Source organism: Vigna angularis, chromosome 10 (genome assembly GCF_016808095.1).
Source record: "Vigna angularis cultivar LongXiaoDou No.4 chromosome 10, ASM1680809v1, whole genome shotgun sequence".
NCBI classification, from domain to species: domain Eukaryota; kingdom Viridiplantae; phylum Streptophyta; class Magnoliopsida; order Fabales; family Fabaceae; genus Vigna; species Vigna angularis.
The window spans coordinates 12,353,991-12,381,859 of NC_068979.1; the positions used below are offsets into that span (position 1 = coordinate 12,353,991).

Below are 27,869 nucleotides of genomic sequence, written 5' to 3' on the forward strand. Positions count from 1 at the left end.
ATAAGGAGGGTGAAATGATGTTCTTTTATTTAAAGGAATATTTCTTCTTGTTTAGGGAACAAAGGCAAATCTTAAGGACGGTTGCCCTAATAGATTTGACAAAAGCCAGCTAAAAGCTTCCTACCTAAATAAAGCTTGTGGTACTTGTAAATATAAAAAATAGGAATTTGAAGTAGTGATGAAGAAGTAATCAAGATATTAGTGAATGATATCATTTTTGGCAAGTTAATTATTAGATTCGGAACTTTAATCTCTTCACGCAAGTCCCACAGCTCATGATTAAGGCCTCTGTATCATTAGACAGACATTAAATTCGGACATTTTTTTAGGTGAAATTCGAGACATTTGTTTTCTTTTTTAAAGTAAAACTCAAAATGTTTGTTGACAGAGACGGACTGGCTTTCGTAATCAACGTATACACTCTTTCCTGCTTTCCCCACTTCCTTTACGACAAAGCGATCTCATGATGATTTGTTCTCGGTACACATAAGTACATTAAATTTTAATTTCTTAACAAGTTATCCATTATGTTGAAGTTATTCTATATACAGTCTACATCCATTTCACTTGTAATTAAAAGGTTGGCGTAGTAATAATGAGCTAAAAATTATATGAAGCAAATCATGTGTAAAGTGGTACATAGGATTGAATATATAAAACTAATCATAGCAATAGTGGAAAAGCAAAACCGATACATTTCATTCATTCTAAAACGAAAAGGAAAAGCGGGATAAAGAAAAGAAAAGCAAGGAAATAGAAAAGAAAGTTGGGAACATTTTGTTTCGTTTCTCTTTTTGACGTTGTCTCATTTTCATGAGTGTCACTTTTTGCTTTTGAAAAACTTGCCATGCAAGTGTTACAATTGGCAGCGTCACTTCTGTACCAGGACCCTCCTCCCCCTTTGGATCAGTACCTTCACTTATATAATATTATTTAATACTTAATTTATTTATTTATGAAAAAGTTAAAAGCAGCTTGAAGGCGAAGGTGAAAACACATTGATTATCGATGAATAAACTGGATTTGAAAAAATAGGTACAGAAAGCAGGAAGCTGTACACGGTCAATAGCAATGGTAATAGCAATAGCACTAGCAATAGCACTAGCATAGGTATAGTGAGAGTACGTATTCCACAGCAGATTTCAGAGAAGCTATAGCCAAAAGAACAGTGTTAATAACTGAAGGAGCCAGAGAACAACCCTCCAAGCCTTGAGCTACTCAACACAGTCAACCTTAGTAGTTACTAGTTAGTGCCATTCTTCTCTTTTTTTAATCTGACAAGCATTAATCCCTGCAACAAACTAAATGTAACCCTGCTTTCTTTTACAACCATTTATTACGCAATTCAAAATACTATTAACATTTCATAAAGAATATTAATTTTAATTACTGTCAATTACCTGTCATTCTGCACAATTTATTTTTATTTTTTATTATTTAGCAGAAGGGAGAAGTGGTGTGATATTGTGATGGAAATGGTGCAGTGTTGATGTCATGGAAGATAATAGGGGTGTGTGTGTGTGTGTGCAGAAAGACAAAGAGAGAGAGAGAGGCATAGTGATAGTAGTACTAGATAGTTGAAATAATTTATTCATGATTACGCTATGATTCATTGATTGAATCCTGGGCACAGGATCTGCACCCACGTGTCACGTCAATGTCGTGGACGACAATTGAATGAATGAATGAAGGGTTTCTCTGTCAGCCGTCAGATGTGCATGCCGTATGGACAACGTCGAAAAGGACCAGTGAGCTCACGCCCTTCTTTTCACCTGTTCCGATGCGTCGTCGTTTTGTTTTTCCTTTTTTCCCTTGGTCTTTCTTCCATTCCATTGCATCGACGGGCCCCTCTCAGGCCACTAGCTCACACACGCTGCCATCCAATTTTCATGCAATCAATTTAATGTTCAGTATTGGTGTCAGAGGCCGTGCAGCTACCAAATTTAATTCATAAACACAACAACGCAAACAAACAAAGAAACACAATTAAGAATTTATTTTCTCTTTGGCAATTATTTTCTCTTTATTTTGCTTTTTGGCAGAATGATCAGAGTGGCAGCCGATTCACTTGGTCATTTTACTGGGAACGTGCCCAGTCCTCCTAGCTATGCGTGAGAAAAAGCAGAGATAGCAAATTAATGGAAAGAGGCTAATCGGAAAGGCCATTTTCTAGGTTTAGGTATATTGGAGAAAGTTTTTATAGGATTAATTAATGGGTGTGTGTGTGTGTGTCACAATATATGACGTCGTAAAAAATGCACGGGGATGGTGTTATTTATTTATAATAATGGAAAATGCAAGGTGGAAGTGAGTAAAAGAGAAAAAATGGATTGGATTGGGGATTGGTGGGAAGAGGCGAGATAGGTGGAAGTTGATTTGGGAGAAAAGACAAAAGAGAGAAATAAACAAAAATTGAGGATGGGTGGGTGTTAGAATAGAAGAGGACGCATAATAAGGCGAGATTCTCGCGGGAGGGAAAGGCATAATTCTGTTGCGTTTGAGGAGAAGTGGTGTTGAAATGGTTCCCACGTGACGAGAGAAGTGACATGTCAAAGAGAGTGAAAAAGAGAAAGAGAGAGAGAGAGAGAATATTAGGTAAATAAATAATAAGAATGTGAGTAATAAAACAGTGTTTTTGTTGTTCCTTTCAAATGGAAGGAAACAGAAATGAGAGCACAAGGAACGAGGCTAAATCATTTTGCAATCCATTGCTTTATGATTGACGCCTCTCTCACCACATGCCAATCCACCGCACTGTCGTTTTAGTATCACTCAACTTTGTTATTTCACATCTTCGGGCACTTCGGGCAGGAGAGAGACTGTTTCATGCGATGGTGACCATTCTTTCTTTGGGTAGTCCCCTCCCCCCTTTCTATTCAACCCCAGTCCAGTCTTTGTCTGCCCAGCATTCAAGCCGGGCTACTTTATTATTAATTCTCTTTTCTTCTTCTTCTTCTCTCTATTATCATAAATAACACCTTCAACCTTTTTTTCTTAGCTTCATCACATCACAACAACATATTTTTAACTCTCCATCGGGTTTAATAATGTGTGGCCCATTTGAAGGAAGGTTTTTTTATTTTGATTTGGTTTGGGTTAAAAATATAGGAAGGAAGGAAGGAAGGAATTAAAAAAGGAAATGGTGAGAGGGGTAGGTGGTGACGAAAGGTGTCAGGAGACAGCGTCAGTGATGACTTTATCTTTATCCCAAAGAGTCTGAACTGTGAATCATTCATTCATAATTACTTCCTTTTAATGCTTTTGGCCACAGCACGATGTGACCTTTGCTCAAACATTTTATCTCTGTTGTGCGACAACAATGACACCAATGCTTTGCCCATCTAATATATAGCAATATACTTTTTCTCTCTCTCTATTCACATTTTTTATCTGGACCACTATTTCTCCCCTATAATAATAATAATAATAATAATACTATTATTGTTCTTAAGTAACACACTCACTCAAGAGAAGAGAAGCCTAAGTTCCTGAGAACACCAAGATTTGCCAAGCATTTCAGACATCCATGTCAGAGCCTCCATCCTTCAATATTCAAAATTTATTCTTTTTCTCATCTTAACATTTCTTTTGGATCCATCAATTTCTTTGCAGTCCGCACTCCCTTGTCTCTTATGCGTGTGACTAATATAACTCACCACGGTTGACTCCCATGCCCATGTTTATTAAGTCACTTACAATGGGTCCATTTTCTCTCAATAATTAAATCACCCATTCATTTCCAACAGGCCTATATATGTCTACGTCACATCCATTTATTTTAAACTCTAAGTACAATATTATAATTCACCTTCCACTACCTAACTACATCAATATCATTTTCCCCAAAATCTCCACGGAAGATATTCTTGCTAACCAAACATATTTTCAGATTCCGATTCTTCTCCTTTTATAATCTCATGTAAAAACATGGACTCAATAATTTTAACACTGAATATTATTCTAACAGTCAAATTCAAGTGGATGACAAAGAGTATCAAGCAAAAAATTAAAAGCCCAGATTAAGGACAAAAATATTAAAAACACCTTTCGTTTTTTTCAAATTACAGATTCCTGCTCTCTCTTTTTTTATACCACATCATCTTTTTTTTATTAATAAAGTTTTCTTATATGAAAGGAACCTCAGCCTCTGACACAGAATTGTTGAACAGACAGATAAACCCTTAGCCCAACAATCCTGGCCCAAACTTGCGTCCCTATTTAGATAGGCCCGTCTAACTGATCGTAAAGGATTTGTTTGGGCCCAAATTTAGGAATAAAATAAAGACGTGTATGTTCTGGGGAAGAAACAAAGTGCAGGAATCATATGATTAAGACAAATGGCATGGTTACACTACCAGAAAAGGTACGTCAATATATAAAATGAAAATAAAATATTACAAAAAAGAAATAGACAAAAAATTAAAAATAATTTTTTTCTAAAACTAAAATGAGTTTATATAAAAAATAAGTTGTAAAATTTTCATGTATAGTTTATTTAAACTTTTACTTTAACCTACATAATTATGATTAGATAAGCACGTTAATTCATTGTTCATTGTTATCCGTTGTTTTCGGGTCTAAGGTTTAGCTTTTTAAAAATACATTAGTTTTTTTTTTTATTTTACTTCAGTTCATTTTTTAGAATTAAAAACTTCTCATTCTGTGAATTTAATACTTCACTACAAGAATGTAATCAAGTGATACTGTGATGAGAGAACCTAGAGTAAAAATAGAAAAATATTGAAACGAAAAAGAGGCCTTTTCACAAACCTTTATTAGGTTTGGATCGAACTTAAAATTGAAACAAATTTATATTTAATTCATACTCACATTTCTATATTAAAGTCTTATATTTTATAACATTATTTTAAGCTAGTTATTTTATTTATAGATTATGACATATGAAGCAAAAAGAATAAAAATTAATTTCAACTTCTAAAAAATAGATCTAAAACCAATATGACATATTACAAGAAATATACCAATACCAAATAAAATACTCAATTACATTAAAACACACCTCTATAAAATATGTTAATTTCTTAAAAAATAAAATAATGTTTTTATCAAAACATTCCTTTTAAAAAAAAAGTACATTTAGATGAATTTATCCATAAGCTCATTTTAAGAGAAAGAAAATAAAATTATTTTTTCCAAAAATTAATTTTAACTTAAAGATAAGTAATTTTTATTCTTTCTTAAAAATATTTACAAATAAATTGATCCAAATGTATCCCAAGACTTATTTGAACAAGCATATGGGAGAGAAAAATAAAAAATATTTTTGTATATATTATTCGTAATTTTTTTATAAATTAATTTTTATATAAAAATAATAATTTTATCCCTTTTTTATCTTAAAAACTCTTACAGAAATATAGCCCAAGCCTGAATGATAAAGTAATTATGGGATTACTATTCGCAGCCCAAGTCCAAACGTAGGGGGAACCAACTACAGAAAAAAAAAACAAAGGGGCAGCAAGCATCCTAGTATTGTTATCTGCAATGGCAGTTGTTCCCCTTCGTCTCTGCTATCTCTTCCCAAACCACACAAACCTCAACTTCTCTCTTTTCAAACCCAATGTGTTCTCACTCTCATCATTTTCCCTCTCTCCTTCTTCTTCTTCTTCTTCTCTTTCTCAAAAACAATATCTCCCTCTCCATTCCTGCAGGTGCTCTTCCATCGCCCCCGTCTCCACAACCACCTACGAGGTAACATCGATACCCTTTTTCTCTTTCCTCCATCAAAAGCAAAACAAAAACATCAAAATAGTTAAATTCGTTTTCTTTTCGAAAATGAAAAAAAAGGGTAGTTGACTATGTTGTCATTTGTCCGTTAATTTAGTTTATTCTCTGTCTCTCACACTTTGTCACATGCGAACTCTTCACCCAGCTTCTACCCGTCACACGTAGTTATTAGTTCATCACAAAGTAGTTATTAGTTTCGTTTTTTCTTTACAAGAGGTTAAGAGTAAAGGAATGTTATTCTAATAATGATGGTTATATATGCCTTACAAGGGTTACTTCTGTTATGGTAGGAGTTCACTGACATGTCTAATGGCGGTTAATTTTGCATAGGAAGTTGTTAAGGGTAAACGAATGTGTGTCTACAATTATCAATTTATACTCATATACATGTGTCGATGACTCTAATGGTTAAATATGTTTCGCAAGTGCATGTATTTAAGAGTAAACAAGTGTGACTGTATACAATTCTGTACGTACCTGTGGTGTTAATGGTTAAATACACTTCAGAGGTTAGTCAGTGTATTAGTGTTTAACTTTGTTGATATGTTTTATTGATTGTTAATTGTACCTTAAAAATGGTTAACTGTTGGGGTGGATATTAGATCGACAGTTCTGGACGGGATTTGATAGTTTTTCATGTTTTTATCATTTGAGTTTGGTTATATTTGATACTAGCCAGTTACCAAATTCAAAATGCAGTTTTCCGATGGTTCTGCAGAGGTGGAGTTAAGACTAAAAATAGGAGGTTTGGATATTCGAAGCTCCAGAGACATATCAGTTGATACACACGATACTTCTTTAGCTATCAGAGTGTTGCGGCAAGGAGCTCCCATCACACTTATAGAAACTAATCCTCTTTTTGATAGGATTAAATCCTCTGAAACAATATGGTTGGTTTGTGTGTTTGGAAGTACTAAAGAAATGTTTCTAGTTTTTGCCTTAGTTGATTTTTCTGATTGGGACAGGTATATAGATGATGACGAACTTGTCGTGAACTGCAAGAAACAGGACCCGGATTTGAAATGGCCTGACATCATGGAGTCGTGGGAATCACTTGCTACAGGATCTTCACAACTCTTGCAAGGAACATCAATATATCTTGTTGGTGATTCAACAGAAATCAACCAAAAAGTGGCTCAAGAGCTGGCAATTGGTCTAGGGTGCCATTACCATTAGTCCATCTGTGATTTTAATTATCAATATGAATCTTCTGTCCATTAAAATATAAATCTTGTTTCCAGTTTTACATAAATCAGTTATCACTTCTGGGAATATGTTTTCCAGCTGTGGATATAATAAAAATGTTAACAACTTAACTCAGCTTTTACGGATACAAAACTATATATCAAAGGATTCACTTCAATGTTTGATGCTGTGACTTGTGTGTAACTTTCATCAATGGGTTATATATTTTAGTGTTTGGTGTTGTTCTCAGGTACACACCACTTAGCACAAAAGAGTTACTGGAAACATATACCAAGCAGACTGTGGATTCATGTGAGCGCCATTTCTATGCCTTGCTTCTTATTCACAAAGCCTTCTATTTTTTTTTCTCATGCTGCAGATTCCTGACAAACATAGTGACTTAAAGTTTCTCTATACTAATAGTTTGATACTACTAAAAGGTACTCTGGGATCAATCTTAGAAGTGTCTTCTATGGTGTCTTACAAAATAGGATTACGTAAATTTTAGGTGCATCTCACTCTAATTGTTGAAATTAAAGGGATGTCCCGACTGTTCTTTTTAGAAGATGAACAGTCAGCATCTTTTGGAAAATGCTGATACCTGATAGTGCCAGTTTTTGTAGCTATTTTGGTCGTTATTTTCGTTGACAGAAGATGTGTTACAAAAGGAAAATACAACATTTTTTTTTCCTACAATCTTATGATTGAAATATCTGTGTTTATTTGAAGCTTTAGTTGTCATTTAACGCATTTATATAAATCATCTTTTTCCTTTTTTTCCTCCGTTATCCTTGCTGCCGTTTATGTCTTGTTTTAATACCAGAGAATATGGAAATAAAAAGTGCATGCATATAAGTATTTGAAGTGACTTAGATGTTATGTTTTTCGTGTATTAACAAGTGCAATGAATTCCAGGGCTGCTTGCCGAAGGCTCTGACTCAGTAGCAGAAGCAGAAAGTGCTGTACTAGAAAGCATAAGTAGGTAAGTCAATGGATTCATTTCATTTGCTGGATCATTTTGTTATAGGGACCTAACAGATTTTTTGCTGCATGAGTGGTTTTCCAGTCATGCTAGGGCAGTGATTGCAACATTAGGAGGGCAACATGGTGCTTCTGGAAGAGCTAATAAATGGCAACATCTTTATGCAGGATTTACTGTCTGGTTGTCACAGACCGAAGCACTAGGTGATTGTTGATCGATCTGAGTTTTGTTTTACACATGTTATCTGTCTTCAGTGCAACCCTGTTTTGAACCTTCAAATTGGGAACCAAAAGCCTCAACTTAAAAGTCATGGAGAAACTTTTACTACTACTGAGGTTGTGGATTTAGGAGGGGAAGTTTTATAATAAAGGAAGTGTGAGATTACAATGTGTAACTCCCTATAACGTTCCCTTAATTTTTCTAAACATCTTATTTCACCGTTCATGTTGTGCCCTCCCTCTGCCTTCATTTTCTTTTGATTCCTTCCCTACACTTCCTCTGCATGTTTACTTGCATGGTTGCTTCAGCATGCTGTTTTCAGTTAAAATGATTTGGAAAACTTGAAATGCAGATGAGGATTCTGCAAGGGAGGAGACCCACAAAAGTGTCAAAGATGGAAGAATTTCATACACAAATGCAGATGTAGTTGTTAAGCTACAAGGCTGGGATCCTGCTTATGCCAAAAGTGTAGCACAAGCATGTTTAAGTGCCCTTAAACAGTTAATCCTGTCAGACAAGAAACTTCCAGGTACTTGTAGAAGATTCGGATGTTACTTCATGGGGTGAAATGGAAAGACTGAAAATAAGGATTAGCAGTAACAGATGAGAAGAAAAAGAATAAAAATATAAGTGAAAATGACTGAGGGCATTTTCATATTACAAGTGGAAAAAGGAGATTTTCATATTGAAATAAGGAAAGCTGAAAAATTTTCATTTGCCCAAGATTGACTTTGACAGTGTCATATTGCAGGTAAAAAAAGCCTCTACATAAGATTGGGATGTCGTGGTGATTGGCCAAATGTCAAACCCCCTGGTTGGGATCCATCAAGTGAAGGTAACACAACTCTTGGCACTCATTGATGATGCTTGAAATTGGTGAGTAACATGTAATTTGTTTATACAAGTTTGTCTACCACAAAGGTAACACAAGTGATAGATTCTGTTGTTCATGCTGTTATTCTAGTCACTTTAGTTTGATAACTATGTGATGGATGGTGTAACATAATTAAGGGCTTGTTGGTTGCAAAATTGGTGATACAGCTTTTGAACTGCTGCGGACTTACTCGATTAAAGCAATTGGAAACTGATATAAAATGGAATTTTATAAAATTAAATATATTTATTAATTAATAACTTATAATGAATTACATAAATTACTTTGTTATGGAAGTAGTTAATGTCTAAAAAGGAAAATTATTAATTTAAAAATAACCATTTGATATATATAGTCTTAATTCTTATCCAATTAGATAATTAATAATTGGTTTAATATATTATTTGGTCTTTAAGGGGTTTTTGTTTAAAGTTGTCTTACGTTTTAAAAAAGTTCAATTAGACCCCATATTTTGTTAAAAAATGTTCAAAATGGTCCTTTTGGTTTACGGTGTTAAAAACATAACGGTACAATTGCCTCCGTGGCCAAAACTGAATGATGTGTAAAGTTTTTATAATACGTGACACATATGAGATATTTGAATGTGTAAATTAAAAAAAAAATATAATGACGTCAGCTAGGTTTAACAAAATGGGTTAAATCAAATTACTCTTATCTAAGAATCTTATCGCGAATTTTGGGTTTAACAATCTGGTGAAACTGGTCTTATAATTACTGTGGCATAGTGATTCCTTGAAGGTGAAATTTGAAGAGCGTACGTATGTGAGGTAAGTGTTGCTAATCCTAGCCTATTTACTTGATGTTCTTGTTGTTGGATTTGAGGGTTAGGTTTTGAGGTGAAAATAGAGGGTGGAGTGGAGATAGAAAGTAATGGTGGAGAGGAAGTAGATGGTGGAGTGGAGGTGGAAACTAATGGTAGAGAGGAGGTGGATGGTGGAGTGGAGATGGACAAAAATGGACTGGAGGTGGAAACTAATGGTGGAAACTAAGCCAGATATCATTCATGTGTTTTTCGTTGATATTCATTTTGGACCAAAGTATACAATTTTAAATTGAAAATGGGACCACATTGCACATTTTTTGACCAAAGGGAAAACTAAATTTAACATTACATATAAACACCTGAATGTAAAGATTGAGCTTCACCTTCACATTACATGAACACCTACACCTGGACGTAAACATTGAGCTTTAACCTAAACAGACCCACATTGTCACAATATTCACCACAATAACAACACACACAGCTCCAACTAACAAGTTTATCCTTTCTATGACAATTTCACCATCTCTTTCGTGAATCTTTTCTTCATTACACCATTTGAAAAAGTTATAGTATATCCCTCTTGAAAATTCACCCTGTTATTTACCAAATAAGCCACCAAAATTGGTTATAACTCAGCAATCTATGAACAAATAAATTCCAAATTAAGTGAGATGGGTAAACCAGGCGTGAAGTTGTTAGTGTTGGAGCCGAACGTGATCATCGACATCGCTGCATCTTTTCCAAGGCGCCTCATTGGCCAGGAACTCCACCAACGATACCACTAGTCCTTTTTCTCAATTATTATTCAACGTTCTTCTCTCTCTTTGAATGGGTTTTTTCTGGCTATGGGTGTTTGAGGTGAAGAAGAAGACAACAATGGGGTGATGGTTGCCGAAATGTTGGGAGAGAGACGGGGTTTCTGATTTTTTGTGAATTGCAAATTGGTAATTAGGGTTTCTGATTTTGCACATTATTTTGTGAATTGTGAATTGAGATTGTGATTTTAAAAATTGCAATTCGGACTTCTGATTTTGTACATGATTTTGCACAAACCCTAACCCTTTTCTTTTACCTAATAACTTCATTTTTTTAACATTTCCATGTACCTTGCCAACTCAATTAACCTCACTTTGCCACGTTATGTTTTTAATGCCGTAAGCCAAAATGACCATTTTGAACCGTTTTTAACGAAATATAGGACTTTATTAAACTTTTTTAAAAGGTAGGACGACTTTGAATAAAAAGTCTAAAACTAGGGACCGAATGATGTATTAAATCTTAATAATTTAATATGTAAAAGTAATAAATTTCTCAATTTATTTAGTTAGAGATATTAATTAATCAGTTGAAGTTTTGAAAATTATTTGACTTGTTGAGTGTATTTTTAGAATGTTTTATATTCTTTTATGAAATATTTTATAAAAAAGCTAGTGAATTGATATGAAATATTGTCATGACTCTTACTGTTGCTTATGGCAGACCAACTCCAAGCTGATTTTGGCTGTTCAAAGGGTTGGATGTCTTTTTTCCCAGTCCTATTATTATTATTATTATAAACAATTAAAAAATTAAAAATGTGTCTTTATATTGTTTGTTGAAAAAATTAATTACATCCCTTTCATGATAAAATATTTTATAATTCAGTTTAAGAAATATATATATATATATATATATATATATATATATATATATATTCAAAATAGTGTAAATATGAAAAATATATTTAATCATTTGAAAAAAATTATATGTCCAACTTTTTTCTCTTATTATTTAAAATATAGGATTTTTGTTAACAGGTTATAAACATTCACTGTCTTGTGTGATTACGTTTTTTTTTTAATTCTTTTTAAGATAAATTAATTGAAAATAAAAGGTGTATGTACAATATCGCTAAATTTCGATCAATTCATATTTAGATGAAATTAACTTAAAAGAGAGATTTTTCTACCCTTTTTAAATAACCTCGATTATAACAAAATTATGTAATCAAGACTTCATGCCAATATTTTTTTTGTAAAACATATTGCTTCTTGTACGTGATAATTAAATTATTTAACTAATAAATTAAAACTAAATTTTACTTCAGACTTGAATTTATCATGTTCATTCCTAACTGGTATATTAATTTATATATTAATATGATTAAAAAAATTATTCACCCATGAATTTTGTGGAGATTTCTTTACTTTATTTAACAAAAAACGTTTTCTGATGTGTTGTATTTAATATAAATAATTTTGTTTTTGATAAACTCTTTCGTAAAAGAAACTCGACAATTTTAAAAGATTATAGTGACGAAGTTTATTTAAATTAACTAACGCAAAATAAATTTCAATTTTTATTAGACAATTTTTGTAAAATGTTCATTTCCCTGAATTAAATATCAGTATTATTATTTCATGTTATAAAATAAATGTAAATCTTCATGTATATATTTCTTATATTTTGTTGAGAATGTTAAGTTTAATAAATATTCTTTTGTAATTTTGTGAAAAGTATTCATTCTAATTTGTTATTTTTATCATTTCATATATTCATAAATGATACTTTTACACAACAAATTTGTACATTCTTGTCACGTAACAATACCTCAAAAGTTTGGAAGTTTTGTTATTGTATGCGTAGATTTAACGAACATCCTAACTATTGTTACGTGACCTTGCCAACAATTCTCTCTTCCACCATTTTACAATCTAACTATATCATAACACTCTTCATGTTCACTATTTGTGAGCCACCTATTAAATGCTAATAACGCCTTATCTTACGACTATATGTATTTGTTTAATTTAAAATAGTTTCCAAGTACCTTCAACTGAATGATACACCCAATATAACATTCATTCAAACTCACCTTAAACCTATGAGTCAACCAGCAACGACTAAAAAAGAATCTGCGAAATGATCATACTTTACTATATTTATCTTCAAGTGGAACCGAGTCTCAGAACCATTGCTTCCATCTGATTATTGTGTTAGAAAGATTCCCTTCAAATGTCATACTATTCCGTTCCCCATTGTCATCAATTGCATATAAAGTAATCAAGACCTAAAATAAACTTTAAAACTATGGATAATAGGGTTTTCATTAGGGAGCTGGTTCAAAACTTGAATTGCCCATGCCTATGACCTCTCAAAAATGAGTCTAGCATTGCAACTGTTGCTTAAATGCAATCTCCGTACACTCTCCAAATTTTTTCTTCACATCATGATTTGCCATGCCATGTGAACGGAAGCTAACCTGATTTAGGAGAATCATCAAATAAACATGAATCGTCTCCTTACAGAATCTCGTAGAATAAAACATTTTAAATGTAAAAATTCTGACACCGGGGAAAAAAAATATTAAAATCGAGTTTCTCGAACTTTTTCCACAAACATAGAAGTAGATTATTAATCAGAGAGGATCTAGAAGAAATTTTTTATGGCCACATTCCAATAAAAGTCCTAGATAACTTATTTTTCCCTTTATAACACCTAAGAATTTCCTGCGCGATAATTCCTGACTCAAATTCCCAAAGCTTCCATAAGCAATGACAACGAACTTTTGATGCGAGAAAGACTCAATCCTTACGTCACTCTTTAACACTCGAAAAGGAGTTCTCACGTCTTATTACATCATACATTTTCATTTATAAATTTTTCGCACATAAAATGCAGTCGGAAGTACGTTTCATTAGTACGACAAGACCCATAAGCACGAGTAAGCACTGTTTTTTAATGCTAAGAAGTATGTTTGATTACTATTTTACAAAAATAAACCAATTCCAGAAAAAATGTTTTAACAAGACTACACCACAAAGAGCTACAGTAACTCAAATGAGCTGGTGAGGTAATTTACCAAAAAATCAAAAACTAACACACCAGCATTACTGTCTAACCAGTCAGCCAAAAAATCAGGTAGTCAAGTGACAATTATGATCTAGGAAGCTTACGATGAAATGAATAGAAGAGTGCAACGATGATCTGAAGCACAACCCTTTCAACAAAAATCTGACCTCAAGGAGTCAACTTCAACCCAACCTCTGAAGTTGTAATTTTCTTTTGAAAATAAATCCACAACTGCGTCATCAATAGATACAATTCCCAGAAAAATCAGAAGCAATGTTAAATCTTTGTATTCCAAACAGATCAACCAGCCCAAAAGCTAGGCACCTTCATTCAAGAATAAAAACAGTAACAGTCTACACCAGGCAGATTGGAAGTAAAAAAAAATCCCTAACATGCTTCAAAAACACCATTGACATCACAAGACGTTAAATACACCAAATCCACAATACGAAGTAAACTAATTATGAAATTTGAAAGGGGGAAAATAGGGAATATCCAATTTTCGTTTTTTATTGTAAATTATAAAAACCTAACAGAAAGTGGAAAATTGATAAGGCATATAATCAACAGACAAATTAAAATAAACTCTAACGAAGTTCCAGTTGCACATGGGTAGCAGGTCCAAAGGAGGATGACATAAGGAAATAATGAAAAGGAAAGTTTGCCTAGAGAAACAATATCACAGCTCCATTTTTTTATTTATCCAGAAGTTTACAATATTAAATTCCAAGGCCAAAGATCTCCACCTTCATCTTCCATTAGGAAGACAGCCTTAGCCTTCCTTCTTGATTGAGTCATCTAATCCCCCATTAGAAGGTATCTGCAAAAAGTCAGTCCAACATTTAAGAGGTACAACCAAATAGCAGATGAGAATAATATTAGAAAAAGGAAATAAGAAATATGAAAATATAGCCTAATATACATAACAGCAAGTAATATCTTTAGAATGTATATCACCAATCACAAGATGTCAAAGCCAAATTCATTTTTAAAAATAAACCTGTACCTTGTATTGAAGATCATTTATTGTAGCTCTCAACAGAGCGTCTCCAACTATTAACCTCAGCATCTTCACAAAATCATCCCGGGATATCTGCTTTGACTGAATTAGAATATGATGAAATATTAGTGATATTATTTCATCAATCAAAGTAGAAGGACATGAACTGGAACTTATTTTGCATACCCTGAATTGTTCATAATGTGTTTTGATATGATTCATATCCTTGGACGGAACCTGATTTCTGATAGCAGCAAAAAGCACAGGTAGAGGCATCCAAGGGGATTTCGGGACTTTTGGAGTGCTAGCAACTACACTATGAGCTTTTCCCTAAGGAAGTATCCAACATTTCAAAATTATATGGATAATGCTGTATTTATAGGAAATAAAAACAATACATGATTTAAATAAGACAGTTTTCAAAAGCATGATAAAACCTCTAAATGTGGTAGGTTTCTCTCCCAACAGACCTGAGCCCCATAAAGTTTATGCAGGAACTAAATATTCAAAGCTGCGATAACAACAAACTTTCTGCCCTTAATCACCACCCTGTAACTTTAAGACTACCTTATGTAGCAAAACCTTGTGGAACACGCAATGCTTCTATAAAGGAATATCAAACTATGCAAACTACTACTGTTCTTTTAGAATAGATCATCTACATATTTCACCATATCAAGAAATAAATCAAAACATAAAAATATTGGAATTTTAAGATACAAAAACCACAGTTAAAAAATTGTTTAATAACATTTTAAACCTGCAAAAGAATTAGATGCAAAACTAAAATATCAAATAACTTACATTATCTATTGCGGATGTCTCCGAGAGGCCAAGAGGACTGCGAGAGGCTGTATTAACCTTATGTCCACAAAAATGACCTGTAAAAATGAAACATGAATAAATGATCACAGCAAAAGGATCATATTAATACATACAAGAGCTAAAGGGCAGAAACCCCTGCTCTTCTATTTGACCAGAGTAAAGAAATTAATCTGATGAATGTAAGATAGACCTCAAGTTGATATCAATAATCAACAAATGAAACACTATTTCTGAATATTAACATCTCGTAAAAATTTCCATGCAAACGGAAAGAAAGAATCATAGATATCATAGTTACTAGTTAGACAATATTAAAATGTACAACTTATTTATGCCAGGAAAGCTCAGATGAGCAGTTAAAAGGAAAACAAACTAAAGGAACAATGTATCACCTTCGGCATCAGAAGGGACCTTGAAGCTAATAACAAATTCGGGATAGATATGGGTGTTCATGTTCATATTCCACACAACATAGTATCGCGGACACTGAATATCATCCACCCCACTATCATATTCACAACTACTGGGTTGAAACTGACCACTGCCAGGACAGAGAATCTCCATGTTCCCCATTATTACACGACAGAGGGCCAAGTGTCGAACCCCATTTTCGTCAACATCACAATAACGTACACTACACAAATGGAAAAATTGAATCATTCTCCAAAGCCTTCCAATAGTGTAATATATAATATAAATACCAAATAGTAACTTAATAAATTGGTTAAAAAAAGATGATATTAGGACAGAAGTAAAAGAACTTCGTATGTATGTAACAAGGAAAAAACAGTGACAGTATTCAACTTTTATTAATGATAGAGTGATGAAATTTTTACAGAAGGAAATCCTACTGCCAAAAGACTGTATTCAACTTTTATTAATGCATGGACAATAATGCTTATCTTTATGAAATATATAAATATAAATAATTAAGTCAAGCACACTACAAAGAAAAAACAATGCAGAAGATAACAATAACATAAGCCAAGTATAGGTTAAAACTGGGTGAAAGAAAAAAATGATACCCCTTAGGTTTCTTACATATATTCGAATATGCAGAGACTACTACTCTAATTATAATTTAGTAGAGATAGATTTTAGTCACCAGTTGCATTAGAAAATAAAGGATTAACTTGCTCGTCAACCGTAAACCTTAATCTTAAAATGAGATGTCCATGCCCTGTTAATCATCTTGCTCTTAGCCAATCAAGTATAAACGCCAAATAAATTTATCATCACTATTAAGAATATTTCCAGGTCCATGATATAAAAACTAACCTGGCATCAGGGCAGGAAGCAGCAGCAAGATGAACACCAATGCCATATGTGCACTTTGGTCCAGATAGTCCACAATGACCAAGTCCATACTCCATCATTGTAGACAGATCTCTTTTAGAAAAAGCAAGCCAAGCATACCGAATGTTTGCTTCCCCATGAATTTTTTTTGTAATTTCAGCTTGCTTCTGGAAAAGCTCCAATCGAGCTTGCATTGACGCACCTGAGCAGTGGTAAATCTCAATTATGTCGGAATCAGAACTGCCAAAACTACTCATTCCCTTGAGAAACATCTTTTGTACAGAATTTAAATCCAAATTTCCATATATTGATTCAGTATAAGCATCTAAACCTATGTCTTGATTGTGCTGAATAGCTTCACCAACATTTCTGCAGTCCTGTTTGTTAATGCTATCTTCAACTTCTACATCATATTGACAATAATTTTGTTTAGTATCAATTTGAATACCCTTAACTAGAGCATTGGACTCCCCACTACACTCACTCAATCTGGATTGATCCACTCCATTGATTTCAACTTCTAAATGTAGTTTTATTTCGTTAGACGCATATGAGTCGGGACTTTTTCCATTTTCCTGTTCATTGGTATTGTAAGGTTCCTCGTCAGAGTAAGTATAGACTTCTGGGAAAAAGCAGTGACCTGCATCATCAATCCAAGCTATAGGTTGTTGCAAGCCAGTTTTCAAGTCCACCTTGCGCAGATGTAAAAAATCAAATACAAGATGATACCCATTTAACTCTATCTCCACAGCTACCTTCTTGACTTCAAGATCCTTCTTAACCAAGTCAACAACATCCTTAGGAAGGTCAAGCCATTCACCATTCGTATAGAACATCAAACGCACCAGTCTCCCACTCTTTTTATAATTTGAAAAATGCCTAACTAAGGACTGCCCAATATGAGGACCAGCGTTTGTCAACTTGTTTCTACATCCACCAAATCTCATTCGTTTGGCAACCCTGCTCGTTGATGATACATACGATGGCCAATGGCCCAAAATTGGTTGTGAAGCTCCACTAAAATGTGCAGCATACCGGGTCGCTCGCTTGCGCTTCAGATTGAGTGCAATCCTATCCGATACCTTTGCGATTTTTGCTTCCATTTCTATCTACTAGCCCAATATCTATAAACACGCTTAAATATAAAAAGCTCAGGTGCAGCAGTAAATAGAAACCTAGACCTTGAGCAGTTTCAAAGAAACTGTGGTGCCAATGGTGAAGACCGTGACATCAAGAATATTTGGCAATCCCTGAATGTTTAAAAATTTTGAGAATATTGAACTTATAATGAACACATAATTAACACGTTGACAAATAAAAAACAAGGGGTTAAATAATAAAAGCATTCCTGGATAACAAAACAAGTAGTCTGAAACACTTGCAATAGTACTATCACCAACAAAATTAAATAAAATATAATACTGAACTTATAAAATACACAAAAAGTAGTTAAGACCTAAAACGCTGTAAACTAATTTATACTCAAAAGGCTTTAAAAACCGGGCATGTTTGGATAAACTTCTCCCGTGAGCATTTCAAGAAAAAAGAAAACAAAAACCTTTTTTATGACCCAAAATTAGCTTATTAAATAAATTTATTTTCCTTCCCATTCCTTGAAGCACTTAGGAAAAGTTTCTTCAAAATAGTCCCAAAACAAATGCAATGAACACAGTAATGTTAATTAGTTCTAAACTGAATTTATCCAAATTTACATCAAAATATTTCTGGATTACTTTTTAGTGTCAATGTCAAATTGTATTTAGGAGACCAAAAATTGCAAAACTCGAGAAAATACAAATTCAAAATATGTATAAAATGTTATAATAAAGCTAAAAAAGATTTATTAATGCAGAACCCTGAAGCTATTTATATTTGGTTTACAACATAAAGATCGGTCAGTTGTCTTGCAAAACATAAATAACCTTGAGGTGTAGACCTATTAAAAAGCAAATGCTAGTTAATTATATCACAAAATTCAATCAGAGCAGTAAGGAGACTAATAATAAACGCTAATGATTAGAATGTTCATCAAACAATAAATAGATAAGGTAGGGAATAAAAAACAATAATATCAATTCCAAGAGGATCCCAATTTTATTATTTTAAAGAGTCACTAAAACAGTCCAAATAAACTCAGAAAAATTACTGTATCTGTTTCCATGGCACCGGCACCAAAACAAACTCATTCCCTGGCTTCAACTGTACTTTACCTATCCTCACAGAAAGGAATACAAAATAAACACCTAAAAACTGAACTCTCTTGCATAAAACTGCCAGAGAAGCTTTAGTTAATTTACAGAGCACTGGATGCAAAAGTCATGCAAGAAATACAAGTTTTAACTTTGCTCAGAAGAATCTAATGCAACCTTTGGAGAAAACAAATTTCAACTCTCAAGACATCTATTCTTCACCATCCATGTAAGGGCTATACGATACTAAGAAACCAAACCAGTACTAATGCTTGAAACTAACGAATAGAGCATAAAAATATGTGTGAGCGGGCTTTCAAAAGGATGTATTTGAGGATAAATTATTACACACTCCGAGATTACGTGATCTGGACAAAGCTCCACCATGTAACACACTAGTAATTCTTTTTTCTTAAATTTAGAAAAGGGTCGTCTCTCAGGCTTTGTGAAGCAAAATCAAATAACGATTTTACGTATGTAAGGCCTCCAAATGCACCCGATACCAAAGTCATTTAACATAAAAGGCTGTATCCCTCGTACCGCTGCTCGTATAACAGATAACTTTAAACAACAAGTTCACAAATCAAACAAACTTAAGAAATACCTCGAAATTGATAAAACACACGAATTTAAATAAATTTATGCATACCCAGCACTGCATTTAGTGATCCTACTGTACATGCTTTTCCCCGGAACAGCTCTGCTCCTGATGATCGAATTTAACAGAATAAAAATAAAATTCATAAAAATTTATATAAAAAGAAAAACTGTATAATAAAGCAAAGTCGTGTGGTCAACGACAACCAAAGACACCGATAATCAACAAATTAAAACACCATCTGGTAAAAAAAAAAACTAACAATATTACTTCTAAAAGCAAAATTAGCTCCCAAATATTACAGATAAACAGAAGATATTAATCAAACACCATGGACAACCAAACCCAAGCCCGATCTACTAAATCCCAGCCCCAAATCTAAAAGTCAAACGAACCAAAAAAAATTCAAACCCTCGCAGATATTCAAATTCTGAATCAAAAAAAATTCAAATGAAAAAAAATCCAGAGAAGCGTCAGAAATTACCTGAGTGGACAAACATGCAAAACAACAGAATTACCTATATAATACAGACAAATTTTTCACCTCTTTTTTTGTTTTTTTTTTTTCTTTTACTCTATTTTCAATTCCCTTGGTGCATCGGAGGGATAGGGATACTATTTACACCGTTCTTCGCTTGAAGCGAAAAACCCTAAATGGAAGATCGGCAAATGGTAGGGTTAGGTAAAAACAACGCCTGTAGAAAAAAACTGATAATGGAGGCGTCTCCCCTAGATTCTGCAATTTCTCGCTACCCCTTTTCCAAGTAAACCCCCACAAGGTTCACACTGAGGATTTCATATGCTCACCCGCTGTTATTCTTCTTTCCTCACAGCCTCCGTTTTATTGGACCGTGTTGCTTGCTGACTCACCATCTGTCACGTTTCAATTTTTTTTCTTTTTCTGATTTCTTGTTTCTCAATTCTCTCGTCCATATCTTCACGTCTTTCTAGAACATCTTCTCTCGTTTTTTAATATAAAATAATATAATTATATTTTTTAAGAGGTTACAGGACATGTCTCTTCTGTGATGATGAACAGTTTGACTATATAAATGTACTTTTAATTTTACGAATAAATTAAAATTATGCAATTTTTTCGTTTTCCTTTAATTTTAAATTTAGTTTTCATTATTTAAAATACTGAATTTATTTTCCTTGATGGTGTGATTTCATGAAATCTTAGCAGTAATGAATATGCTCTTTTTTTTGTATTAAAAGACTGGTTTTAGTAAAATAGGTTGGGATCTTAAAAATATTAGGAAAAATTCAAAGAAAACTTAACTGATAGACAAAGTTTAATGACAGATTAAAGATTGAAGGATATTTGTTTCATATAAAAGTGACGGTGTTTGATAAGTTCAATTATTAAGTTATAAACCACTGTCTCAACTATACTTATTGCATACATATCCGCATACACATGATATCAATAATGAACTTCATTTCAAGGAAAGGTTTAGAGCAAAAGGAATTAAAGAAATCAAATGTAAAAATATTTATGTTGGGATAATGTTTAAATTTTAAAATGTTTCATCTAAAATCAAGATAAGTATTTTCATTAGAATTACAATATTTAAAATATTACATAAAAATTAGAGATATTTTTTTATAGGCTTAATATTATTGTTGGTCCCAATTTTTGTCAGCTTTATTCGAAATGGTGCTAATTTTTTAAAATGTTCAACGTAGTCCTAAATATCGTAATTTATGTTCAATTTAGTCCTTTTGGCTAACGACATTTAAATCGTTAACGGCTAAATATCCAGCTGAGCAATCAGTGACACATCACCCTTGACACATCATCATTATCTCTTACCTCTAGAAACCCTAATTTCCCCCTAAACAGAAACCCTAGCCACCACCTAACCCTAACCAACACCGTCACGCTCATGACCAGCCACCATCTTCGCACCTCCATCATCAAACATTTCGAAACCCTAACCAGATGGTCGCGCCGCTGATCCAAACGCTCCGCCACAAGTATCGCGAAACCGAATCGCAAGTTTCTCACGCCTTTGAGCAACGTCGTCATGAAGCTTTTTCATCCTCCATCAGCCACCATCAACCAAAAACACAGAAGATCAAAACCCACATAACCAAAAATTTCCTTCAAACCAGAATCGCGATTCGCGCCGCAACGATGAAGAGCCACCAACATCATCACCAACTTCTCACGAGCAAAACCCAAATCGCAGAAACGCAAAGTCGAATCACGCAATCATCTTCAACCGTCGCACCAGCGCCTCTCCGCAAGCTTCTCCATCGCGCCTTCTTCATTCACCTGCAGGAGAAAAACCTAGAAGCAAACCAACTATCACGAAGTTCACCATATCCACCGTGAAGGAAAAAGTCTATTCTCGCCGAGATGGCACTGGAGCAAGCTTTTCCCCAATCTGTAGATGCAAATCTAAAACCCTAATTTTTTGGTGGAGAAAGGGGTTGCCACAAGTCAAGCCCTCATTAGCGCGACCATCCTTAGTCAACTCTGGTCCTAGCCACGTCAGCCAATAACTAGCATGTAATTCACTGATTGGTGATGTGTCGTTAACGATTTAAACGTCGTTAGCCAAAAGGACTAAATTGAACATAAATTACGATGTTTAGGACTATATTGAACATTTTAAAAAAACTAGGACCATTTCGAACAAAGCACACAAATTGGGACCAACAATGGTATTAAGCCTTTTATATATTAGGTTTAATCATTCTCGTAGTTCTTAGTTTTGTTGAGTTTTCTCAAATATGTTTCTTTTTTTTTCCAATTTGTTCCCTAAAAGTGAAAAATTGAAACAATTGGCTCCCTGCCCTTAAATTGGGTTAATGGATTAACTTTCAGCTGACTTGTCAGTGTCTGCTGGAATTATTTAAAGACGAGGCATCTCCATAGAGTCTTAGGTGGAAAATTTTTAATTAAAACATAAAAAAAAAGGGTTTTCTGAAATATAAATCAAAACATGAGGAATTAAGGTTCGTGTTTGATTAAAATTGGGAACGAGAGTGTTCTTTGAGGTTGGAGACGCAAGAAATCACAGATTGTAGAGTGTTTAGTACTAGAGAGGGTTTTTGCGCAATTAGAGCATTCGCATTTGGAATCCACTTTCGTTGGAATTGCGAGCTTGGAGGTGAAGCGCGAAGTTGTTCGACGTGTATCGCGAAGTGGTTAGAGAGGAAATGGGTGCAATATTAGTATATGTAGTATTTGGGGTTTGAATTTATTATTGGGTGTTTTTTATAGTGATCTACGAATGCTTTTTCGAAAGTGGAATTTGGGTTGTTCGACAATATTAAAGAAGTTATCCTTCCAAGTACCATTAAGGATTATCATGGTATTGAATAATCTAAAGATCATCTAGAAGCTAATTCAGACCTTCATGTTGTTGAAGCCGAAAGATTAGAAAGTGAGGGAAACAAAAAAAATTGAATGCAGTTAGGTACGAATTAGGGGGTTTCAACTGAGATTGCACAAGAGGAGCTAGTAGGTCAAGAACATGTGGGAATTAAGAGTTGCAATAAGTGGAGGAAGCCGAATATTCTAGATTCTGAGGGAGAAGATGCTATGGGATGGATAGGTAAAGTGGAAAGATATTTCTGATTGAAAGGAACGCAAGAAATAAAGAAAATGGAAGTTGTTATGTGGAAATGGAAGGAATTGCTTTAACTTGGTTTCAGTGGTAAGAAATAAGCAATGCAAGCCAATTTTTGATTGGTTTCAACAATGCACTCATCAAGAGATTTCAACCAATCCTGATGGGAGATCCTTTGAGTTATTATGGGCTCTAAAGTATGAGAAGTCAGTTAATGAATTCATGACTCGATTTGAAAGATTTGTAAGAATTATTAAGGGCTTGATGTAGCTTTTCTTTTTAATTCATTGAAATTTTAAAATAGAAAGAATTGATGCAACCTTTTCTTTGTACTAATTGGGGAGAAAGATACATTTTTTGAACTTTATCTTTAATGATAGGTTTTATAGCAACTTTAGACTGAAGCAAATGGATTACTTGTATACTTTTTATATATTTTGAGTCTAACTCATTGTAAAGTTTATTCCAACAAGTATTGAATAAAATTAGCTTTATTTTTAATTGATATGATATGTCAAACATATCCATATAGACAAACATTCAAAAAAGTGTTATATGAAAATAATTTTATATGTAGTTGAGGTGAGATCGTAGCATTGAAATAAGTTTTCCATATAAAATGGAACTCTCCATAATCTATTGCAGCCACATAAATTTACTAATGATAAGTTGTTTTACAATTGCTCTCATAACGTTATTTAAACAATAAGAAGGAAGGGTTGGAAAATCTATTGTAAAAGGCAGCTACCAACTCCAAACATTTGAGAATAGATGAATGTCTTAAGGTGATGCAGAAACACTACTAGAACTATCATCATAAGGCTCTCTCTGTGTTGCATTTCCACCTTTCTAAAGTTGTAGCGCATACTCCAAGTCCCATAACACATCGCCCATGGTTGGCCTATCAGAACCATCTTCTTACAAGGATTTTTCTATCGTCTCACTAAATTTTTTGAGTGAGTTTTGATCAATTTGGTCCTTGATGGAAGGATCGATGATCTCTTAGAGTATCCCCTTGTTTTTGCAAAGCAATCCCCATTCCGCCAAGTTTATCTGATCATTGGAAGAGATGGGTCAATCGTTGCTCTTGCACATAAAACTTCCAAAACAACTACCCCAAATGAGTAGACATAAGATTTTTCCATCAGTTGTTGCGACCTGAAATACTCAGGATCAAGATACCCAAAATTGCCTTTACCACTAGTGGTGACATGAGGTTGAGTATCAACAAGACCTGATTGTGGGTGGCCCCTAGAGGGATGTAGAGTCTAAGAAGAAAAAGGTCATCATGGTTGCGGAGCACCGACGGAAGTGGTGGTGGCTGTGCAAGGTTGGCGAGGCCAAGTCGACTTCTCTCGATGAGTTTCTCGAGGTGGAACAATTAAGCGACAACAGTGTGTTTTATGGTGCAGTGGCAAAACTTGAAGGAATGATGATGGATTCACCTAGGGTTCTCCAATCTCGACCACGAACATTCTCGTTCCCAATTTGCTTTTCATTAACCCTAATTTGGTGATGTTTTGATTTCACATTTCAGAAACCTTTTTTTTAATTACACATTTTTCACCTAAGACTCTACTAAGGATGACAAAAATATCCGCGCTCGCGGATATCTGCAGATAAAATCTGCGATGGATAGTTGATACCCACGGGTATTTACTATTCGTCGATTGTGGGTATTTTAATACCCACTTATAAACGGGTCGGATGTGGGTATTACACTGTTCGACCTGTGGATACCCGTTACCCGCTAAAAAATTGAAATTACATTTTTATCCTTAGGTTTAAATTAGGTTTTATTCTTTTGCCTCTTTGCCTCTTTCTGCATCTATGCAACAACCTTCTTCTACTCGTGCTAATGCGTTTTGTGCCACCATCGTCGGACATACAGTTTTGTGTTGGACTGTGTCAGCCACCATACGAACCAGAGGACGCACATTGTACCATCATTGGTGTTTAATTTCAGAAACCTACTTTGTCGACCAAGAACGGTATCTTTCTTCCAACTACCTTAATTTCTTCTTGCCTTGAGTGAGTTCTATATAAGTTTATATCTCTGTAATTGTCTTCGTCAATTTTGGTATATTCCGTGATTTAAAATCAACTAAAAAGTTCTCAAAGACGACGTTTAACATCTTTAAGAATTGCAATTTATATCTTTTAAAGAGAGCAAATCCTGTCATCTAACAAGTATAATTTGTTAACCTTAACAGATTTATATATAAAAAGTACCTCAAAATTCTAGATTGCTTACTTGCAAGAATGCATTGAGTGAAACAACGGTGTAATGACTTGTTGGAGTATGTTCAAGAACCTTGCGAGCCACGCCCAACCTTCTGGCAAAGAAATACTTAGAGTGTTTTTTTATCATTAAATAATATTATATATGTAAAAAGGAAATATTGTGAGTGAATGTATACGTGATATTTATAACAATCACATCATATATTTGACTCTTCAAAAATTATTCCTGCTAATCCTCCAACAAAACCAAATTAATTTGTATTTTTAATACGTGATATTATTTGTATTTTTTTTGCAATTTAATTTTTATTTTATTTAAAAAATTATAAAATATATTTTTTTTAAATATTCAGGGGTTGAAAATAGGTATTTGTGGGTTGAAAAAATCTGTGGATTTTTCTTTATGCGGATATCCAATGAGTAGCGGGTCAGGTAACAGGTACAGTTTTATCCGACGGGTCGACCTGACCCTTTGTCATCCCTAGACTCTACGCAGATGCCACATCTTTAAATGATTCCAGCACACACTGACAAGTCAACTGAAAGTTAACACGTTATCCCAACTTAACAGTAGGGTGTCAATTGCTTCAATTTTTCACTTTTGGAAATCCAATTAAGAAAAAAAGGGACCTATTTGAGAAACCCAACATAAATAGGAACTACGAGAATGATTAAATCTTTATATTATTATTTCTACTTTAAATAAATTGGTTGAACTATAACAAATCCTCCAGACTTTAATAGAACAATAATTTATTTTTAAAATTATTTTTTTTAAAACATGTTTTAAAAAAATAAATGAAATTTTACAAATAATTAATGTTTGTATTGGAATTTAGAGCTTGAACCATTGGAAAAATTATGAGATTTGAGTGGTTTGATGACTCTTGATGAATGTTCCTCAAGACTGGAACACAAATAAAAATTTATTTCTAAATGACTCTCGCATGTTAAAGTCAGTAAAAAAGTTTAGATATATGAATAAATATGAGATTATGTATTTCTGAGTGAAATACCATATGTATTTATAGGATTTTTTGTGTCCTATGAGGTTTGTTATAAAAATTGATAATATCAACAAATATAGCAAGCTACTGTTTATATGTAATCGACTTTATGTTTTCAACTTGATGGGTCATCTAGCCATACTGTTTGTGTCGTCTTTGACTTTGCAAATGGATTGGTTGTTTGGCCAGACTACATATTATTGTCTTTGAACTTACATGTGGATTCTCTGGTCATCTTTAACAATGAATGTTGTCTATAGTGCTTTGAATTATTGACTTAGGTAGGCTCGAGTGCTGCCTAGGCGGACTTAACTTATGTTACTGTTTAGGTAGGCTCGAGTGTTGCATTTGCTGACTTAACTTGTACTACTATCTGGGTAGGCTCAGGTGTCGCATTTGCGAGCTTAACTTGTGTTATTGTCTAGGTAACTCGGGTGTCGCATTTGAGGGATTAACTTGTGTTACCGTCTAGGTAAATCAGGTGTCACATTTGTGGGTTTATGTTACCATGTAGGTAACTCAGGGTGTTATGTTTGTGGGTTTTTGTTGCTAACTCAAGTGTCGCTTTTGCATACTTTTGTTATTGTCTAAATAATTTGGGTGTCGCGTATGCGAGCTTTACTTATGTTATTGTCTAGATAACTTGCCGTTTAGGTAATTTGGTATTCCAGGCTTAACTTATTTCACTGTCTAGGTATCTCATGTGCCACGTTTGCGGGCTTAACTAAAGTGTCACATTTGCAGGCTTATATGGTGTAACGTTTAAGGGCTTTATGTTATCGTCTATGTAACTCAAATGTAGTGTTTTTGGGCTTATGGTTCCACGTTTGTGGACATTATGTTACCGTCTAGGTAACTCAGTGTCTTGTTTAAGGGTTATTGTCTAAGTTACTTAGTGTCTCGTTTAAAGGTTTTACTTATGTTACCGTCTTGGTAACTTAGTGTCTCGTTTGAGGGTTTTAGGGCATTATTTAAGTTATGGTTTAGTACCTCTGTGTCTCATTTTCAGGGCTTTATTTAGGTTATCGTTTAGGTAATTTGGTGCCTTGCTTGAGGGATTTATTTGTGTAATCCTCTAAGTAGTTTGGTGCCTCCATTTGAGGGCTTTTAGTGCCACATTTGTGGGCTTTATGTTACCGCCTAGGTAACTTGGATGCCGCATTTGTGAGCTTATTGTGTCATGTTTGTGGCCTTTATGTTATTGTCTAGATAACTCGAATGTCGCATTTGCAGACTTAACTTGTGTTACCTCTTACCATTTTCTTTTCGGGGTTTTGTGTTGGTCAAGTAAAGTCCTTAGTCGTAATACATCTTTAAGTAGGTCGCATTCTACGTCCTCGAGATAAGTTTTTTTTTTTAGTTTTTATAACTTGTACATTCTAGATGTAGTATGTAATGCAATATGGTTCATCTCAGTTGGGTACAAACTTTCTTTCTACTTAAAGTTTTGGACATAATCGGTTTTTCTCCAAACTAGGTCTACCTTTTGCACCGTTCTTT

The 27,869-nt window shown here is 33.9% G+C and overlaps 2 protein-coding genes across 4 annotated transcripts; one reads left to right on the forward strand and one right to left on the reverse strand.

Annotated features, from left to right (window-relative positions):
- The first annotated feature begins 5,444 nt into the window (after positions 1-5,444).
- On the forward strand, positions 5,445-9,249 carry LOC108335121 (probable inactive shikimate kinase like 2, chloroplastic). The gene is made up of 8 exons (XM_017571060.2): positions 5,445-5,712; positions 6,448-6,638; positions 6,714-6,908; positions 7,184-7,245; positions 7,849-7,915; positions 8,000-8,118; positions 8,487-8,663; positions 8,886-9,249. Exons 1-8 carry the CDS (start codon positions 5,506-5,508, stop codon positions 8,993-8,995), a joined length of 1,128 nt encoding a protein of 375 aa, XP_017426549.1. The 5' UTR covers positions 5,445-5,505; the 3' UTR covers positions 8,996-9,249.
- Positions 9,250-14,186: 4,937 nt separating this feature from the next.
- On the reverse strand, positions 14,187-20,338 carry LOC108335714 (inactive poly [ADP-ribose] polymerase RCD1). Of its 3 annotated transcripts, none has more exons than XM_052870132.1 (7): positions 19,586-20,332; positions 16,730-17,997; positions 15,844-16,085; positions 15,431-15,507; positions 14,813-14,956; positions 14,633-14,728; positions 14,187-14,446 (listed from the first exon to the last, which is right to left on the reverse strand). In XM_052870132.1, the coding sequence occupies exons 2-7, from the start codon at positions 17,848-17,850 to the stop codon at positions 14,399-14,401; spliced, it is 1,728 nt and encodes a 575-aa protein (XP_052726092.1). In that variant the 5' UTR covers positions 17,851-17,997; positions 19,586-20,332; the 3' UTR covers positions 14,187-14,398. The 3 variants fall into 3 exon arrangements, 2 of the variants coding, with proteins under 2 accessions (XP_052726092.1, XP_052726093.1); XM_052870133.1 differs by lacking the exon at positions 19,586-20,332 and adding an exon at positions 19,289-19,478; XR_008245838.1 differs by lacking the exons at positions 14,187-14,446; positions 14,633-14,728 and adding an exon at positions 15,064-15,137 and having other exon boundaries at positions 14,818-14,956; positions 19,586-20,338.
- Between the last annotated feature and the right edge of the window lie 7,531 nt (positions 20,339-27,869).

Bases quoted from the DNA above. Each gene is read 5' to 3' on its own strand.
- LOC108335121 (XM_017571060.2), top strand. From the start codon at position 5,506: ATGGCAGTTGTTCCCCTTCGTCTCTGCTATCTCTTCCCAAACCACACA. The intron at 5,713-6,447 runs GTAACATCGATA...TTCAAAATGCAG, and splicing joins TCTCCACAACCACCTACGAG to TTTTCCGATGGTTCTGCAGA. The intron at 8,664-8,885 runs GTACTTGTAGAA...GTCATATTGCAG, and splicing joins GTCAGACAAGAAACTTCCAG to GTAAAAAAAGCCTCTACATA.
- LOC108335714 (XM_052870132.1), bottom strand. From the start codon at position 17,850: ATGGAAGCAAAAATCGCAAAGGTATCGGATAGGATTGCACTCAATCTG. The intron at 16,086-16,729 runs GTTAGTTTTTAT...CCATTTGTGTAG, and splicing joins GCTTCCTGCCCTGATGCCAG to TGTACGTTATTGTGATGTTG. The intron at 15,508-15,843 runs GTGATACATTGT...TCATTTTTACAG, and splicing joins GGTCCCTTCTGATGCCGAAG to GTCATTTTTGTGGACATAAG.